The sequence below is a fragment of the Larus michahellis genome, chromosome 4 (genome assembly GCF_964199755.1).
Source record: "Larus michahellis chromosome 4, bLarMic1.1, whole genome shotgun sequence".
NCBI lineage: Eukaryota > Metazoa > Chordata > Aves > Charadriiformes > Laridae > Larus > Larus michahellis.
In genome coordinates, this window is record NC_133899.1 from 93253171 (window position 1) to 93271058 (window position 17888).

General features: G+C 48.6%; 3 protein-coding genes across 7 annotated transcripts in view; 1 reads left to right on the forward strand and 2 right to left on the reverse strand.

Moving 5' to 3' along the window:
* The window catches only part of GATD1 (glutamine amidotransferase class 1 domain containing 1), a 106994-nt gene that overhangs the window by 21669 nt on the left and 67437 nt on the right, over positions 1-17888 (forward strand). Inside the window, exon 10 of one of the 4 annotated variants that reach the window (XR_012586941.1) lies at positions 7197-7910. The exons of 2 other annotated variants lie outside the window; for them this stretch is intronic. The gene's annotated coding sequence lies outside the window, so the exon portion shown is untranslated. Of the gene's footprint in view, positions 1-4031; positions 4177-7196; positions 7911-17888 lie in introns of those variants that run through there. One more of the 4 variants, XR_012586940.1, reaches the window with a different exon arrangement.
* TALDO1 (transaldolase 1) lies at positions 153-8357 on the reverse strand. The gene is made up of 8 exons (XM_074586614.1): positions 8112-8357; positions 4645-4768; positions 4058-4165; positions 3233-3364; positions 2598-2773; positions 2237-2434; positions 1055-1200; positions 153-389 (listed from the first exon to the last, which is right to left on the reverse strand). The coding sequence occupies exons 1-8, from the start codon at positions 8206-8208 to the stop codon at positions 357-359; spliced, it is 1014 nt and encodes a 337-aa protein (XP_074442715.1). The 5' UTR covers positions 8209-8357; the 3' UTR covers positions 153-356.
* The window catches only part of EPS8L2 (EPS8 signaling adaptor L2), a 70724-nt gene continuing 62584 nt past the window's right edge, over positions 9749-17888 (reverse strand). For both annotated transcript variants that reach the window (XM_074586609.1, XM_074586610.1), the window contains 4 exons: positions 16319-16460; positions 13497-13680; positions 12500-12632; positions 9749-12144 (listed from right to left, as the gene is read on the reverse strand). In XM_074586609.1, coding sequence (XP_074442710.1) covers positions 12073-12144; positions 12500-12632; positions 13497-13680; positions 16319-16460 — 531 coding nt within the window. In that variant the 3' untranslated portion in view covers positions 9749-12072. The remainder of the gene's footprint in view (positions 12145-12499; positions 12633-13496; positions 13681-16318; positions 16461-17888) is intronic.

The following is a 17888-nucleotide window of genomic DNA, read 5'->3' on the forward strand; positions in this document are numbered from 1 at the left end:
TTAATGACAACAAGACAGCATGAAAGCAAAACTGTTTTCTTAATGTGTTAGGAATGTAGACTTAGTTAGGAATTTAATAAAAAAATTCAAAAAAATTAAAATACTAGGTCAGATGGCCCGTGCAGCAGGGAAATGAACACGTTACAAGGAAAGGCTGTGTTAATTTGCATGTATTGACAAAAGTGCCACAAAAATTTGAAATTCTATTTGTCCCTTTGCAAATTGATAAAAAAGCATCATACAGAAATCTATCCATACATAGCATAAGACTTTTACAGGTAAGACATTTGTACATCCATTTAACCTCAGGTGATCCACTCATTCAGCCTTGACCACTCAGGAGCATCCTGATTTTTCTACTTTCCATTTTCAGCACTGAACATTCGCTCCTAGAAAGAGAGAAGTGAACAAAGAGCAGCTGAGCAAGAGTTTGGGAACTGTGCTTTAGCAACGCGGGCTTAAGTCACTATTAAGTAGTTATCAGTCAACAAGAACAAGTGCCTCAATCAGGTATACCCAGGGTGTAATTTTTCCCCCCAAATTCAATTAATCCCATTTGAAAGGCTCTCCATAAATTGACAGACTTTCACATGGCCTGGCTGTCCTCAGCATATCTCTTCTTGGTGCCTCCTCATGCCAAGTACAAGCATGATTTATTTCCAGCTCGCTATCTGAAGATTATTTACATATCTTGTACCACTGCTGACAGCTAATAAGTTCAGAATTAGGCTTAAGGAACTTTTCACTTTAACAGTAGTGTTATCTTGATTAGCTGCCAGTCTAAACACTGCCTTGGGCCTCAAACAGCAGGTGTGGCTCTATACATCTGGCATGAATTCTTTCTTGAGATGCAGTGAAGTTTACCAAATTCGCTAATTTAGGTGGGCAGTTTGCTAGCTGCCTGTCCTAGATAATCTGTACTGCCCGCATAAAAGCCTGACGGGACTTGCTTACAGGTTCCTAATCCTTAGCCATGCCTCAAGGAACTGTGCGTTAGCTGCAGTACGTGGAGGAACACGAGAGGTGGCAGGAGGCAGCATGATATAACATCTACCTTTAACATCCTCTCCAGTTTAATTGCATCTGCAGCAAATTTTCTGATCCCATCAGATAGTTTCTCCACAGCCATTTGGTCTTCATTATGGAGCCAGCGGAATGCCTTCTCATCCAGGTGGATCTTCTCAAGCTGACATGCCTGAGCTGTGCAAGGGGAATTGAGAAAGAAACAAAACCATATTATCAGATTATTATCAAATACCACAGGCTTCCTAAAACTGTCTCAAGGTTCTGACCATCTCCAGCTGTTGAAAAATTTCAAACACCACTTTCAACATGACTTGCTACAGCAGCACGCTTTGGCATGCAAGACTGAAAATGCTCCCGATGGTTTTGGGGGGAAAGTAGCCTAGATAATCAGTTCCTCTGAAAACACAACGTTTATGTGTATGCCATTATCTTGTATCTGCTTCCGAATGGTACGGTACTTTCAGGCCTATTATCAGGAATTATGCAACAGTCCTACCGCAGTGAGACATTCTAAGCAAATACGCTGAACAATTAGGTCTTTGATTATTTGGCAGTACCTAACAAAAGCTCAATTGATAACATGCCTACAAGCCAGCCAGCACCCTGTAAGCAGCAACCCATGGCTACAGCTGTGCACAAATCTCATTTTCCGAGTTGTAAAGTAGCGTTTTAATAAGGCAACAGAAAAGCAGGAGTAGTGCAACGGGAACAAAAATTTAAAACCATTGTGGCACAGTATCACTAGATCAAATCACTTAGTCTTGCATATGATTGATTTCTAGAGCTGGAGGGAAAGCATACCTTTTGGCATGTCTGGAGCTAATTGCATCACTGATACAATATTAACTTAAGATTAAACTAGGTTTGGCATCTTTCTAATATTCAATAAAATTTCATCCCAAGCATACGAAGTGGAAAGTTCCTCCTTCTGCTCTCCCTGTCCTCTCAGGAGAGGGGGCACCGTATTTAAGCACACTCAAGACCCATCGTAGTTGCAATTAGTGTACTCAGTGGGACCCAAGATGCTAAAGAAGTGACTGTGTGTCAGCAGCTGTAGCAGTAGCGTTGTAACGAGGCTCCAGTTCCCTTAGAAAGGAGTGAAGACTTCCCCTTAGAGCAGAATGGAAGCAAGCACCACGGAGCTGAGCGGAACCACGACGCTCAAGAAAAGGAGGCTGAGCAAGCTCACGTTACATAGATGTGGACTCACCCTCTTTTATACTGAGCGTGGGAGTTAACTTGACATACTCTTTGCTGAGCTCTGCCAAAAGCTTGGGTGAAATGGTGAGATAGTCACAGCCTGTAAGTGCTTTTATTTCTCCCGTATTTCGAAACGAAGCACCCATCACGATGGTTTTGTAGCCAAACTTTTTGTAATAGTTATAGATCTTAGTGACACTCTTCACTCCTAAAAGGGAGAGATCAGCAGCTTTCAGAATAATTCATTTGAAGTACAAATGGTTATTTAGAACATGCTCAAAACCAACATTTTTTCATAAGAGGGTTTATATGAGTAAACGGCAGTTTGAATGTGTAGCTATTGGATTTTTAACAATGTGTTAAAAGCTTACCTGGATCCTCTGAAGGCTCGTAGGCTTTCTTATCTCCATTTGCAACATACCAATCCAGGATCCGTCCTACGAATGGGGAAATCAGAGTAACTCCAGCTTCAGCACAGGCAACCGCCTGAGCAAAGGAGAACAGCAAGGTCATGTTGCAGTGAATCCCATACTCTGCTTCCAGCACCCTGCAGACACAGGCTGGCTTGAAACAGCACTTTGCTCACCCATTGAATTTATAGTCTAGTAACAAGCTAGTAAGTTACAACTACTGAATTTCTTGAGTTAAATTAGGAATGTGGTACAGTTTATAAGCTTTAGAGTTTTAAGCTAACAGCAAATGTTTTGTGCTGCCAGACTCTGCTTTATTTAATGGTGTTCCCTGAACCAAATGCAGACAGTTCAGAATGATATTTCAGGAAACTCTTGTTCGTGGCCTGGCCCTTGTATGAACAAACTTTTCCTATTTTGACAGAAAGCTGTAGCAGAGCACCTTGCTTGCTATCTGTAGCCCTAGCAACAGATTTCCTGGTGCAATGCTTTCAAAACAATTCTTTATTACAAGAATGAGTTTGTCAGGTGCCTGTGAACACGCAGGAGCATGCTATGAATCAGCAAATCAGCATACCAGGGACAGAAATACTTACTTGCCAGCCTGGATTCCTTCCCATGTTGAAGAGAGCTTAATGAGAATACGATCTTTACCAATTCCTGCTTCCTTATAAAGGTCAATGAGGCGCCTGGCCCTCTGAATCATTCCTTCCTTATCAAAGGACAACCTTTGAAACAAGAGCAGGACTGCTTAAAACTGACTGGGTTTTTTGTTTGTTTGTTTTTTAAATGCTTCCCCCCCCCCCCCCCAACCACATTGAAAAACATTGTCTGTTTTATCAGCGTTTATATGCCAACAGCAGCTTTTTGTTCTCAGAGAGGCTTCCTGGATTGTGAGCCCATTAAGTAGGTGTATGACAGCACTGCTACTCTCCGATTCAGAGGATCCAGAGCTCAAGATAGCTTTCCTTGAAAAAGTTACAGATTAAAGTTTTCCTGGAGTTTTTCCGTAACGAATGCAGAAGCCAAGCAGTAGAAGTGAATTGGCAAGAAGTAGGTTAACAGACAAATCCTATGTAAGTCTTGAAATAAACTGTTAGAACAGATTTCTTGGTAAATTGAGAAGACAGAAGAGAAAGAGCAAAACTCTTAAGTATACTGGAAAGGTGAGGTTTCTCTTGCGTAAGGAACAACAGGAAGATTACAAAAATACAAGCTCAGTATTACTTGTTTTCATAAACTTTTGTCACCAAGTTATAATCAAGCAAACTAAGTAAAATCTGTGCTCTAATTAAACACATTAACTCTTGCTAGCCTTAAAACAGTGAGCTGTCTAGTCAAGAACATCGTTCTCCAACTCGCATCATGTCTCTTTGTGTATGTACAAATATCCAGGATAACCCAGAGGAAAAAGAGCCAACCTTGCATCTACTTCTGTGGACACACGGCCAGGTATCCTCTTCAATATTTCAGCTCCAAATAATACAAAAAGTTTGTCACAAGCATTTTTGATCTGCTCCTCTTCTGACCTGGAAACCACAAAGAGCAAAATAATTTCTATGGGGGGGAAAAAAAAAAAAGTGCGTTCCCACCTTGTCACGGATTTGAAGATCAAATTTCACAGCCCATTTAACATTAAATTCCAGAGTTCAAATAGCCACTTCTGCTCTGCTCCACTTTGATGTTCTGCGCTCTGTGATCCACCAGCAGTACTAGCCTTTGGCTACTGTTTCCTAAAATGCTGTTGACTCAAGAGTGTTTTCCTGAGCAGCCCTAGAAGGCCACGTGAGAACTGGAAAATGGAGATGCACTTCTTCAAAGCGCTTCCGAAACCAGCATAAGACATTTTTCTTTAAGGGTTGAGGCTTTTTAGGGCAGGAGATACACCTACGAATACATGAGGAGAAAACCCCAGTACATTGCTAGTAGTACTAAATGCTATTTATATAAATAAGGCATCTTAAATATAGATCTACTGAGATAAAAAAACGCAAGCCTCTCTACTTACCCACCAAGTTTTTTCCCATAGGCAACAGCATCATCCACAAGTTCCTGGTAAGCTGGCATCTGAGCAGCAGCTAGGATCAGAGATGGGTTGGTGGTGGCATCTAGGGGCTTGTACTCATCAATTGCTGGGGAAATAAAAATAGCCCGTTTAAAACAATCAGCAGCCCTGAGCAATTAAAAGGATTTTGCTCAAATATGTGAGAATGTAAACACTTCTGGCTGTAAGACGGTAGTGTTGGTGACAGAGCAGACTAGTGCACGGTGATGTTTAAATACCACTGCCTGAAAGCTGCCTTGTGCCAGAAGTACAGAACAAAGTTAACAGAGCGACAGGAATAAATACAGAAAAGTTTACTCGCTACTACTAGAGACATTGCCCAAAAGAAATAAACTTGTAGAAATGACAGAAGAAGAGAAGTGCCACTGGTTTTCCACATCTCCCATCTGTCCCTATCACATTCACCAGCATAGCTGAGTTCCAGGAATCCTGGGGGGAAGTAAAGACGAGGAGCTCTTTCTTCCCTTCTGGCAGTTAGACTTTGGGGGTTTGCTTTGTCTACAACTGTTAGAACCAGACCAGGAGCAGAACTCAGCCGTTAGGCTCTAGCAACTTTTCTTACTGCATTTTAAAAACTTCTTCAAATAGTTGCAGACCACTTCTTAGTATCTGTTGTTGTTATTTCCTTGTACTACCAGGCTTCCTTCCTTGTAGGAGCTATTGGAACCTTTGGCTTACCTTAAGCCCCGGACTACACCTATTTGGGGTGATACCGGCTGTTTACCAGCGCAGGCTGCGGCCGTGCGCTGTCTGGCCCTGGCACGCAGAGCCTGACTCAGCAAACGGAGGGGAGCCTCTGCAGGCCCCCCAGCAATCTCCACTTACAGAACACAACTACCTGTCAAAAATGACAATATTTATTACAAGCTCACTTTCCTCAGCGTTTTTTGCACAGAGATGAAAACCCAAGTTAAAGAGTGCAACATTATTTTTTCAGTCATAGAAGAAAATAAGCGTTGTTTTTCCATAGTTCGCTGCTAGGTGATGAGCATGATCCTGGAGCAAGTCCACTCCATATAGACAGGACCTTCAAAACACACTTTATTCACATGGATGCTGCTTAAAATAAAGCACTACACAATGAAACTCAGTTCTGAAGCATGCATGCAATTTTAGAGAAGTGTATTTTGGCAGAGCTTACTACTCCTCTCCAGCCTTGCAGCATTTGAAGACTCTTAACAGGTCTCTGGCAACATGTGTAAATTCATCTTGTTAAGCCTGTCACGCTGTGTTCCTCACCCCATCTTCCTTTAGGCCTGTCGGAGAGCAGGCAGCAGCCTGGTTTTTAGCTGTGCAGCACAAGCTGTCAGGGGGGTCCATAATGACTGTGCCCCCTTTCCTCGCTGCGAGTGCAAAGAGCCACGCAAGAGAGTGAGCATGTCCTGGTCCGGCTTCGGGAACGGGCAAAACTAGAGCAACTCCTAGAGAAGCCACCGTCACCTGCTGCAGGAGCTCGTGTCAGGAGCCATTCCAACCTGAATCTTTCCCGCACAGCACTGTGTGACACATCTATCAATAATCACAACTGGGAACTGGCGTTAGCAACACCGGCACCGTAACCAGCATCGGTGTTTAGCCTGAATAGTGAGGCAGATGGCAACTGTAGCCCCGTTTGGGCTGTAAGAAGGATCCAGAGGTGACACAGGCAGCCAGAGAGCAACTGAAAAACTGTTTCAAGGAGCTTGTTAAAACTTTCCAGCGGACAGTGGATGGTCTCCTTACTGCCACCCATACACAAACACACCCTCGGCACTCAGAAGGATGATTTCTTTTTTTTCCCATTATGCTTTTTTGAAACTAGGGTAGACAGCGTAATGTTTTAAAAGTCATGGAATTTCAGCAGACACTGGGCTTTGGCCAGCTTTGTTGCTACCTGAAGGTACACAAATCACCTCAAGGGAGGGGATTCTGCCCCTCTGCTCTGTTCTGGTGAGACACCCCCCCTCCTCCCCCGCAGTGCTGCCTCCAGTTCTGGGGCCACCAACGTAAGATAAGAAGGACATGGACCTGTTGGCATGAGTCCAGAGGAGGCCCCAGAGATGCTGGGAGGGCTGGAGCCCCTCTGCTGTGGGGACAGGCTGAGAGAGCTGGGGGGGTTCAGCCTGGAGAAGAGAAGGCTCCGGGGAGACCTTCCAGCCCCTTCCAGGCCCTCAAGGGGCTCCAGGAAAGCTGGGGAGGGACTCTGGAGCAGGGAGGGGAGCCGTGGGACGAGGGGGAAGGGTTTTAAGCTGAAAGAGGGGAGACTTGGATGAGATCTGAGGAAGAATTCTTGACTTGGTGGTGAGCCCCTGGCCCAGGTTGCCCAGAGAAGCTGTGGCTGCCCCATCCCTGGAGGGGTTCAAGGCCAGGTTGGATGGGGCTTGGAGCAACCTGGGCTGGTGGGAGGTGTCCCTGCCCAGGGCAGGGGGTGGCACTGGGTGGGCTTTAAAGTCCCTTCCCACACAAACCAGTCTGTGAAATCCGTCAAGGCTTAATTAGTCACTTGGTGTTTCCAGCTCTCTCGACGCAATGCTGCGTTGCTGCTCCCTCCCCTCCCTGGCGTGGCCGCTGCCTGTCACACTGATGTACTTTAAGGGACAACAACATTGGACGGACTCTTACAGCCCGGGAGCAGTTTCTCCCTGATGTTTCGTGCATCCCGACGCTCGGAATCGGGCAACCCAAAGCGCTCACAGACACGCGTTACCTCCAGCCAGTGCAAGGACGTCAACGCGCGCAGCGTCACGAGGGACACGGCTGAGCTGCTGCCACCTCCCTGCACTCTTAACCTTAAATCTGCTCGTACAGGACATCTGACGGCTGCCATTTAGGGTCCTTTACTCATCAGCTATGGGTCTGGGTGACAGGAGAGGGCTCGCGGCGCGCTCGGCGGTGGCAGGAGGGGATCAGGAAGCGTTAGCCCGGGGATGGGCCGGGAGAGCCATCGGTGGGCCAGCGACGGCTTCGGGACAAGGGACACCCCTTGGGGGCACCCGAAGGCCCCCTCCCGCCTCGGGAGGGGAACAAAAGCGCTTTTGCGTTATGGTCTTTGCTCCCCGACTGCTTCTCTTCCGCCGTTTGGAATAAAAAAAACAAACCCAAAACAACAACAAACCGGGACAGCGGGTGATCCACGCTCGCCGCCAGGACAGCGCTGTCAGGCGCCGGGTCCGCGGATCCCGGGGAAGGCACCGGGCAGCAGCCCAGACCTCCCCCCTCCCTGGGCCACCCCCGGCCCTCGTTAGGTGACGGCGCCTTGCCCAACGCCGGCCTTGCGCAACGCACCGGCACCAACCGGCGACCCCCGCCCCCCCGCCGCCAGGGTGGTTCGCTCCTCCCGGGCGCTCGCCCCCGCCGGGCCGGGACCATCCACTCTCCGCGGAGAAGGGGGGGGGTGCGGTGACCACCCTCCCCCCCGCGCCGCCCCTCACCGTTGAAGTCCCCGGTGTCGGCCACCACGGTGGTGTGGTGCTTGAGCTGGTCCAGCGCCGACTCCATCTTCTGCCGTTTCACGGGGGACACCGACATAATCCGTTCCGGGCGGGGGGGCCTCGCGCCGCCTATAAGGAACCCTGCGTGCCCTGAGGGGAGCCGGCCTGCGCGCGCACCCGCCGCTCGCTCGCGCCCGATACCCACCGCCTGCGGGGAGGGGAGGGGCGCGCCGCCCGCCCGCCACCAATCCCAGCCCAGCAGGGAGGCGGCCAGCCAATCAGAAGCGTGGAAAGGGCAAGACGGACGCGGCCGGGCGGAGCCGGGGCGGAAGAAGGTTCCTGATTGGGTGGTTTGGCGGCTCGTGAGGGTCGGGGGAGTGGTCACCATGGCGACGGGGGATGCGGATGCCCCGGGCCGCCATTGCGCCGGAGCGGGGAGCGGGCAGCGCGGTCCTCCGGGGAGCCGCTCTTCGGGTGGGCTGGGGCCGAGAGGTCCCTTCTGTCCCAAGGAGCTCCCGTGGGGGCTCCCCGTGGCCGGGCACGGCGCCCGAGCCGCCCCTCGGACATCCGCCCCGCGGGGCCTCGCCGTGAGAAGGCTCCGCCGATGATATAAGATGGCGGCGGGAGCGTTGGTGAGGGTTAGGCCTTCGCCCCTTTGGCAGCCTTGGGGAAAGACTCCAGCCGGGCCACGCCTGTGTTAACCCGTTGCAGGAGCCGGGCGGTACGTTTCCTCATGCTGCCGTGGCCAGGCCCAGCACAGCTGGGGCTGCCGCCTGCCCTGCCACAGGGAGCCCTGCACCCAGCAAGGCCCCAGTCGTTCACCTGCGCTTCACCTCAGCTGTGGAGAAGGCGATCCCGCTAACGTGGTTGTGCTTCTGGAACAGGGAATGCTCGGCTGAAAATGCTGTAGAATCTGCTGCTTGGCCTTTAAATACAGGCTCTTTGCACTGTGCTGTTCCCCTCATTTTGTCTTGTATTGTTGCAACTGTGGAAGCTGCCGTGATAATTTCCCTCCTGATATACAAGAATATGCTTTTGTACAACCTTCTCAACCCGAAGAGAAGATAATGGAAAGAGGCGTTACATTAAAGTCCTGTTTGAATTCCGTGACTATGTAGGAAGCATGTTCTCATTGTCTCCGGAGCCCTTTCCAAGGAGCAGGAGAACCTCCCTCGTACCTCCCCTCCCTTCCCTTTGTTCTCAGCCCTGCATTAGCTGGTGTTAACCACGTTTGGGCGTTTCTAGCTAACCGCTGCAGGTGTAGCCTTGGACAGTGTCTGAGTGTGTAAATGCTGGCGTGTTGTCTCAGCTGCATGTTCCAGAGGTAAGAGGTTTGTTGTCCAAGATGATGAGAAAGGGGATGTTTGGATTCGGCTGGTAGCTTTCCCAGCTTTTGATTACTATCATATGTGGCATTTTCACCTGCCCCTGTTTTCAGACATGAATGATTACCAAGGCCATAACGTCCTTCCTTTTTGAATGGCAGTCCCCGAAACCAAAGGAAACACGCGGTTTCAGATATTCTGCCATGTGTCTTAGGCTCAGACCGACAAGTCGTTATGAAAAGCAGCCCTTGCCTACTGGTTTTGCACCCTGCTGCTTTCATTTATATCCAAGTGAAAAAGACAGAGATGGAGTTATAAGTATAACTTAACTATTTTAATAAATCTTATACAGTGCATGGTTATATCATTTTATCCTTCGTTCAATTACATTAATGTACAGTACATTATAGCATTATCTGCAGGCAGTACAAATATAACAGATGCACAGCTCAGTCATATGGAAATTTTTAAAAGTGACTTCTGCAATAAGGTCTACTGATATATTTATTTTACGAAATGCTCCCGTAGCTCCCGGCTTTAGAGAACTGTCACATACGCTTCTATTAGAATCCCAAGTAACTATAAATCTGTGTGATTTGCCTTCCTTTATACCCAAACACGAGAATGGTGGTGTGTTTCCTAGCTCACCAGTTGTTTCTGGTTTCATTTTAGAAATTGTTTAGCCTTCTGTGCTTTTAACACCGATGGTTTGCCAGCGTTCACAGCTGATTCCCATCCCCACCCTAATCCAGAGCCAGGGCTTCTCAGGAGGATTGTCCTCTTCATCCCTCCCTGACAAGGTGAGTGCCCTTTGCAAACTCCAGCCGCTGCGGCAAGCCAGCAGGGTTGTGGCTGATACCATGATCCTCCTCTGTAAGTTCCCTGCCTGCACCCTAATTCTGCTGGTGCTAACAACGTCCTATTTCAAGATTAAGAAAATATATCACCCGTTAGAAACGTTTTGGGAAGAGCAAAGCCAAAACTGAGAGGTGTGTGGGTATTCTCAGATGTAGGCATGTGTTCCCCAGCCGCTGCTTTACAGCTGTACAGCTTTTTCCATTAAATGCGCAAGGACAGCCCCAAACTGCGCAAAGACTTAGGCAGGCGCTTAACCTTGCGAGGAGGTGGCACCAGGCAGCAGGTAAAGGAAAGCACGTGTGTAAGTCTTTGCGGGGTCTGGGCCTTAATTCCCATTTGAGCAAAGTGAAGGTGTGGGAATGAGAGAGAAAGACAAAGTCTTCCCCCTCTGTGAGCAGTTTCTGTATGTGTGTTTGCTTTACTGCATTCTTATCAAGTTGGTCTGTAAGTAAAATATAGATGTAAATACAGCGTGTGCCAAACTTGCTGTGGACAGGAAATCTACTACAGGTTTGCTTGAGCTTTTAAAACTTTCAGTAAATTATTGATGCATAATCACTTAATTATGTCTCGAGGGAAAGGGATTTTTTCCCTCATCCCTAGGTATAGATTTTTAGAGTGAGGGGGTATTTCACTAGAGATATATATATATATATGCACACATAACGTTACTAAGAAAAACAGGATGGGAAGAACAATAGCCTCTACTAAATTAGATGATTTTTTTTTTCCTTCTGGCTGTTTATCTTGTATTAAAACAGCCTTTCCAAATGTGCTTTTGCTTCTTAGATATTTAGGAAGCATTTCAGATTACTCTTTGCAAGGAAAATGTGAAGGTGGGGGCGAGCAGCGAACACCCTGGGAAAGGCTTTGGGTGTGACTGGGTTGGGAGCAAATGGGTAGGGGCTTATCGTCTCCTTGTTTGAGGCCCGGCTTTGGCAATCCTGCAACTTTCCGATGGAGGATCAGTGCCAAGGTGAAGGGCTGCACAGCCGCCCTGAGCCCCAGCCTCCGCGTAAGCAGGGATGATCAGGCTGAGCTCACCTATTTGCAGATTCAGATCACTTCAGTTGTCACTCGGCTCCTGCTCGTTATTATGTTATTACGCAATGGAAGCCCATTTCCACTGTTCAAAGACAGCACTACCCGGTACGTGTGTTTAAGGGAGCAGCCAGTCGTAGGTAATGTGTGTTGCAATTCTAGCCTCGTCCAACGAGGGGGCACGGGGGGAACAGGAGGAGGACAGTGAATTGTCACAGGGTCTTTGCTAGTGGGCTGCAGGGGATATCTGCCACAGAGGAGGAAATAAGAAGTGGGGGAAAAGACTTATTTCCATGGTCCAGACTCCAAAGTTTCAGGCTGGCTTGTTCCGTGCTGCGTGCCATGCCCTCTCTTCCCGAGCCACGCTGGCGAGGGGGTGGGAGCAAGTACAGCCCTTTGAAAAAAGTTTTGCGGGGTCTTTTTTGCTTGACTCCAGCCATTGTCACACATTCAGACACGTGTGAATTCTGATCCGCTCTGACGGCATGCACATAAAATTTCAGTATAAAATATATAGTTATAAAAAAAAAAAATACTTCATGCAATATTAAAACACCTTTCCCAATGGGACATGGTCTTATTGTCTACCCTTATCAACAGTGTTCAAGCCATTGTCACTTTGATGGCAATTACACCGCTAAGTGTGGAGCACTGCTGTCTCTTGTCTTGGGGATCATTGCTTTCATTCCCTTTTTCTGTACTACTATGACTAATAGCTGAAATAAAGCAGATAGATTTTAATTAGCAGAATCAATCCTTTCCTGGCGACGCTTCATGATTTCTTGGAGCTCTGACTCCCCTCTGCTTTTCTAGAATGGAAACAAAAGAGGAAGTTTGAGTTTTAACTTCAAGCTGTAGTTAAATTACAATATTTAACTAATGCTGTAAAAGCAGAGCTAGTTTCAAAGGGGTGAGCGGTACTGGTAAGCAGGCAGATTCATTGGAGGAGACAGGGTGATCTGCCTTACAGATTTGTGGCCTTTTTCCTTAAAAGACTTCTCAGCATTTTTAGGTGGTGTGGGTTTTTTTCGGTTGTGTGGTTTTTGAGTGTTTTGTTGTTGGTTTTTTTTTTTTAAATTGTGTTTCTTAAAAAGTCTGTTTAATGGGATATTTGACCCATTAATGGCACCCATTCAGGTGAGAGTTGTGCAGAAAGCTACTTACCTCCAGTAGGTTTTTCTCCACTGTGATTTTACTGTACACTCTGTTCCCCTCATCACCGCACACTTTCTTCAGCTCCTCTCTGTTGAGGGAGAAGAGCTGCGCTCCAGTGAGGATGCCAAGGTGTTCCACTGTCCTGGGAAGACACAAAGCGAGGAGATGACAATGTGCTACGCGTGGCCTCTCGGCAAAGGTGAGGAGTCAGAGATGAAAAGGCTGGGAGCAGCCGACGTGCAGCCCCTGCACCAGGACCGTATCACATGCGAGGCCCTGGGGCTGCGCCAAGGTGGCGGCCGTTGGGTAACCCAAGCCCTTGGAGGAGCGGGCGACGCCAGCGTCACCCTGGCATCCACAGTGTAGCCAGCCCCATGGGTATTGCAGTGATTTCACTCCGGTTGCGTGGGTTTGGGGAGCGATCCTGGAGCTCCTCTTAGCTCGCCGTGCAGAGGGGGAGTTGTAACTCCTAACCCTCAACCACCTGCAGCTTCCCTGGTGGCTGGGAAGATTTGCTAGTCCCGGCTGAGCATCTGGCTCTTCCTCAGAGATACTTTAGGACAGTCCAGAGACAGGCACTCATCTGGAATTTGCCTTTTAGACCACGGGTTTACTTAGTTAATTAGTTATATTGCTCTAAGCTCAGCACTCCGAACTGGCGAACTGGGGTCAGACGAGCACCAGCGGTAGGACTTTGTGCCGCGCTGGGCTGTGAGTTGAGTGAATACGCAAGACCAATCCTTTATGTGCAGCTACTCATAAGGTCTTTTGCTGCACTGTAAGACAAGGTTTATTTGAGCGTATAAGAAAGAAAGGGAGTGAGTTTGGGCTCTGAATGTACTGGTTGTGTAGCCTGGATTTAGTATGATTGAAATGTAATTTGCAACACCGGCCCTGTAAGTAAACACAAGCGACTTGTAATCCAGTTGAAATGTTGCAAGCTGCCTCCCCCACTCCTTTTTAAATGAAGGACCAGCATTTCATAGGGTAGTAAAGCAGATCTTACTCTTTGCTGAATGACTTTGCCTCCAGCCAAGCTTTGACTTCTTCAGTGCTGGATTCGAAGGTGAGGGGCACAAAAACTTCCTGAGGCTTTTCCACTTTGAAATTCCTGTGGGGAGGCTGAATTTTATTGTTTGTGATCTTCTTTAGCAGCTCATCATTCAGCTCACCCATGTGATGAATAAGTTCTGGGGAAACAAGGCACAAGGTAGAGAGCAGGGAATGAAATCAAGTCTTCAGTTGCAAATCCTATTAAATTAATGTGTTTGAGGGGAAATTGTAAGAAAGATCAGAACGTGGCTCAGTATTTTTATTAACGCTGTAAATACACCAAAGGAAAGTGCTTACTTTTGTATTTCAGTTCTAAAGGACAAGCTTAAGTGCTTTGTTAGAGCAATAGGTTGAGCAATGATCTTTTGACCTCCAAATTTCCAGCAGTTAGAGATGTGTAAAGGCAGACTGCCACAGTTTTGGAGGCTGGCAGTTGGCTGGGGGAGCCTCCCCTTCCCTCCCAAGCCAATACTCTCAGCTTCCTTCAGCTTTTGAAACCTCGCTTTCCCTTTGGGAGAAACCTAGATTTCTGCAGTTCTTTTCCAGAACGATGGAGAGGAGGAATCACAGAAAAAAACAGCCAAATTCTCATTGTCCACACAGCGATCGCTGAATCTAAAAAGCCGCTGAAGGGTTTCTCGCAGCGTGACTGTCCCCCGGGACAAGGGCGCAGTTTGGTACAAGCACTGCGTGTCTGAGAGTCTGGCCTCATTGCGTCAGCAGCATCCATTAGGCTAATTGGAAGGTCTTGGAACAACTGCTGCTGTTCCTGGGAGAAAGGAAATCTCTGGTTTTGATTTTGACCAGCATTGATCCAGCTGTTTAATTTCCAGAGGAAAGGGTATTCTCCGTCATGGTGTATACCAGCAGCCCAGCTGTCTCATTTAACAAGCACACGTTCCCCAGTCCACCTTTAACCCAGGAGAGGTGGGTCTGGTGTGGAAGGGCAGAGCTCACATCTGCAGAGGCATTTGCTTTTAGCCTACAGGAGCTGGGCTACCCACCAGTCCGCCTGGAAAATTCGTGGTCAAAAGCACTTACTGGTGAAAAATGGTGTCGTGCTTGGCAAAATAATAGAACATTTTGATAAGAACACATTCATTTTGCATGACTGGTGTCTGCAGACAGGTGCTGGTGAGGACCTGTATTTTCACCTGTTTCATGTACAAATTTATGTTGGGGTGGATCTTGTTTCTCATGTTGCTAACCTCTCCTGTTCGTCACACCTCATTCAAAGGACATAAAACCCTGCAACACCAACTACTAGGAGTTTGCTCAAGGGTGTAAAACCTGATCTGGCAGCGTCTTTGCTCCCACTGGTGCTGTCAAGTGGTGACAAAGGACAGGGTCCCTTTTCCCTGATGTCTGCTGTTGCTGTTGTGTTTTTGCTTTAGTTTGTCATCTTCCTGTTTTTGAGTTACTTGGTTCCCTTCGGGCCATTGAAATAAGGAAATTGCCCAGCTAAATTAGCAGCAAGGAGGGAAAAAAACCCCAACCGCATGAGACAGCGGAGGTGAGGGAGGCCTGACTGTCCATTTTTGAGAATGAGGTTCCCATTTTTCTGTGCCTCTGTGTTGCCATTTATTTCTTCCCATTGCCCCTTCGCTGTCGCCTGATGCGGGAGGCCGATTCTGTGAGTACCTACAATTAGAGTCTTGGTTTCGAGCTGTAGCCCCGCTCCCTCTACTTTTCAGTCCTTTCTGCTACTTCTAATAAGTAATTTGCTGATCCAAGTCCTCAGAGCTCCAGCTTTTGCTGTGCAGCTAAACAGACGCGGCAGGAAGCATGAAGCGGGAGTGAGCGGCACACTCGTACAACTCCAGTGACACGTCAGGTAGTATCGCTCTTTCCATGAGACTCCTGAAGACTGCGTAGAATAACTCAGTGTTATTAATAGATACGTCTCCGTGATGCTCGTACTATGGGGCTTTCCATCATCCCAAAAGGGCTCCTGCTCCCCGGTAGCTGAACAGAGGATGAACCCTGGTTGTGGCCGTGGGGAGACGGCTTGCTACAGGCGTATGCAGGGTGTGATAAGGGTGAGCAGGGCTCCTGGTCTTTCTCATGCTCTGTGACCCCGCGTAGCATGTGCAGGGCGAGGGAGTGATGTGACTCTCGTTTGGCAGATCTGCTGCCTGGGATTTCTCTGACACCACATGAAGGAACAGGCCAGGCAGGCACTGCCTGCGTGGCAGGAGACAAGAGCAAAGGAAGCGAGAGAAAGGGATTGACCTGGATGTGAGTGGTTGCTTAGACACACTTCAACATTTTGGCCGGGAAAGGGAACTCTCTCCTTGGGAGGAAGAGGAAGGTCAAGCTGGAAGGAGGATTAAAGTGATCACCTTCTTGCCCTGCTTGTTCCAGGCTGCCTGGGAGCCCGTGACGTGGGTCAGTGAGCTCCTCAGAGCTGCCCTGTTGGCTCTTGTACTACCTGGAATCTCCTCCGTGCATCTCCTCCAAACCCACCGCTGGTCCCATGCTTATCGCTAAAAGGTGCAGTCGCCCCACGTGCAGAGCCTTGTGAGGGCGAGCACACTTGGGTAGGTCTGGTTACATGCACACAGCAACCAAAAATAGTGCTCAGACCATTATGGTAACGGTAAAGACAGAAAGAAAACCACCGGGACAGAGAGTGAGCAAAACACGTGCTCACAGAAGCTTTTCAATTAAGTCCCGAAATGCAAGGCCGCGGTGCCGTGCTCTCTGGCTGCCCGAGGCTGCTATGGGTGGTGTGAAAGGTGCCCGGACGCTGGGAGCGCGGCGTGGGACACGTACGTTCTTTGGCGTCCTGCGGAGAGTTGCGCGATAACATTTCACTTCCCCACTTATCCCCAGCGTAGCTGGCAGGCAGCTTGTGAGTTGGGCTGGATGGGCCATATCCCCTGGGGCTCAGGTCTCCTTTGTACCTCTGGTTAGACTAGGTGATAAGAAAGAAAAAAAAAAAAGTGTACGATTTTTTTTTTTTGCCATTTTTCACTTTCTTAAACTTTTTGCCTCCCACCCACGATAGCAAATTGAGGGATGGATTTCCATGTTCTCCCTGTGCTGATCTGAGGCCGCTCGGCTGAGGCTGGTGAGACCTCAGGTGGAGCTGCATGGAAGAAGGTAATTTCTGGGGTCTCAAGGGAACGAACAGAACCCAAACCAAAGGCCAAAGACGGCATGAAGGCATTTACACCCCTGGAAAACATGTCACACTCACCACACAGAGAGGAGTGGTGTTGCGTGCTTGCTTACCGCTGCTGTGCGTGACTGCCCTCACCTGTGTGACTCGGCCCTTTGGCCTTTTCACTGCGCAGAAATTACTGCTTGCAGGGCTTCCTTGCAGATGGAGAGCAAGGGAAGCAAAAGGATTTTTATATGAAGAGAAAACAAGCAGAAATCCCATTTGAAGCTAAAGCATCGCTGCTCTAGTAACTGGATGTTAAGTGGGAACCCTGCCAAGTGCCTGGAGCAGTCTGGAAAGAGGTTTTTTTCACATTTTGATCAAACTAACAGGGCTTTTATCCAGAGGCCTGCTGGCGCACCTTATGGTTTGCCCAAGCTGTGAAATACCAAAGTGGGGAAGCAGTTCCGTGCTTGCTTAGGGCATTTAGAGCTCTCCAGCTCCACATTTTTGCCATGCAAGGCGCTTGAGAGCAATAGTCACTTAATACTCACTTAGATGATACTTCCACCTGCCTCCACCCCAGTAACTTGTTCCTGCTGCTGAACTGAACTGCGTGAGGGAACTCTCTGCCTTTAATTTAACCCCCAACAAAAACCTCTGCATTTTTGTGGCAGAATTTGCTTTTATGGCTGCTCTTTCGCCGTGTTCCCAGCACAGCCCTGAGAGCGGGAGGGTTTCGCAGCAGAGGTGGTGGTAAACCACAGGCTGGGAAGTAGGTGGGTTTGGGGGGGAAGGCGCTGCCAAAAGGTGGAACTCTTTCAAGCCAGCGTAGCCAGCAGCTGTTGGGTGACACCTCAACGTGAGACCTTTTCTGTTGGGATGACAAGTGACGGTGCCAGGCTCGGGGTGGGCGCCCCTTCGAGCCGGGGTCTCACCGCATGGCAGGCTGTGCCTGTCCCATAACCCTGCCTCCAGGCACGGCTGGCAGCAGGCAAAGTGCTTGGCATCTCCGAGCGGGAGGAAAGCACGAGGCTGCCGCGCGGAGGGGAGGGATAGGCCTCCTCTGGGGAGGGGGAAGGTAAACCGTGGCAAAATGTGAGTTTTATTATAGGAGACTCAGGAATCTCCAGGATCCTGGTTTGTCTGCTTGCGAGGGTTCATGCTGACTTGCGCACAGCATCCTAAGAAATGCAGGGAGCTCTAATAACAAGATTATTCTCAGAGGCTGACTATGCC

Bases quoted from the DNA above. Each gene is read 5' to 3' on its own strand.
- TALDO1 (XM_074586614.1), bottom strand. From the start codon at position 8,208: ATGTCGGTGTCCCCCGTGAAACGGCAGAAGATGGAGTCGGCGCTGGAC. The intron at 4,769-8,111 runs GTGAGGGGCGGC...TTATTTCCCCAG, and splicing joins CGACACCGGGGACTTCAACG to CAATTGATGAGTACAAGCCC. The intron at 2,435-2,597 runs GTAAGCTTTTAA...TCTCCCTTTTAG, and splicing joins CGAGCCTTCAGAGGATCCAG to GAGTGAAGAGTGTCACTAAG.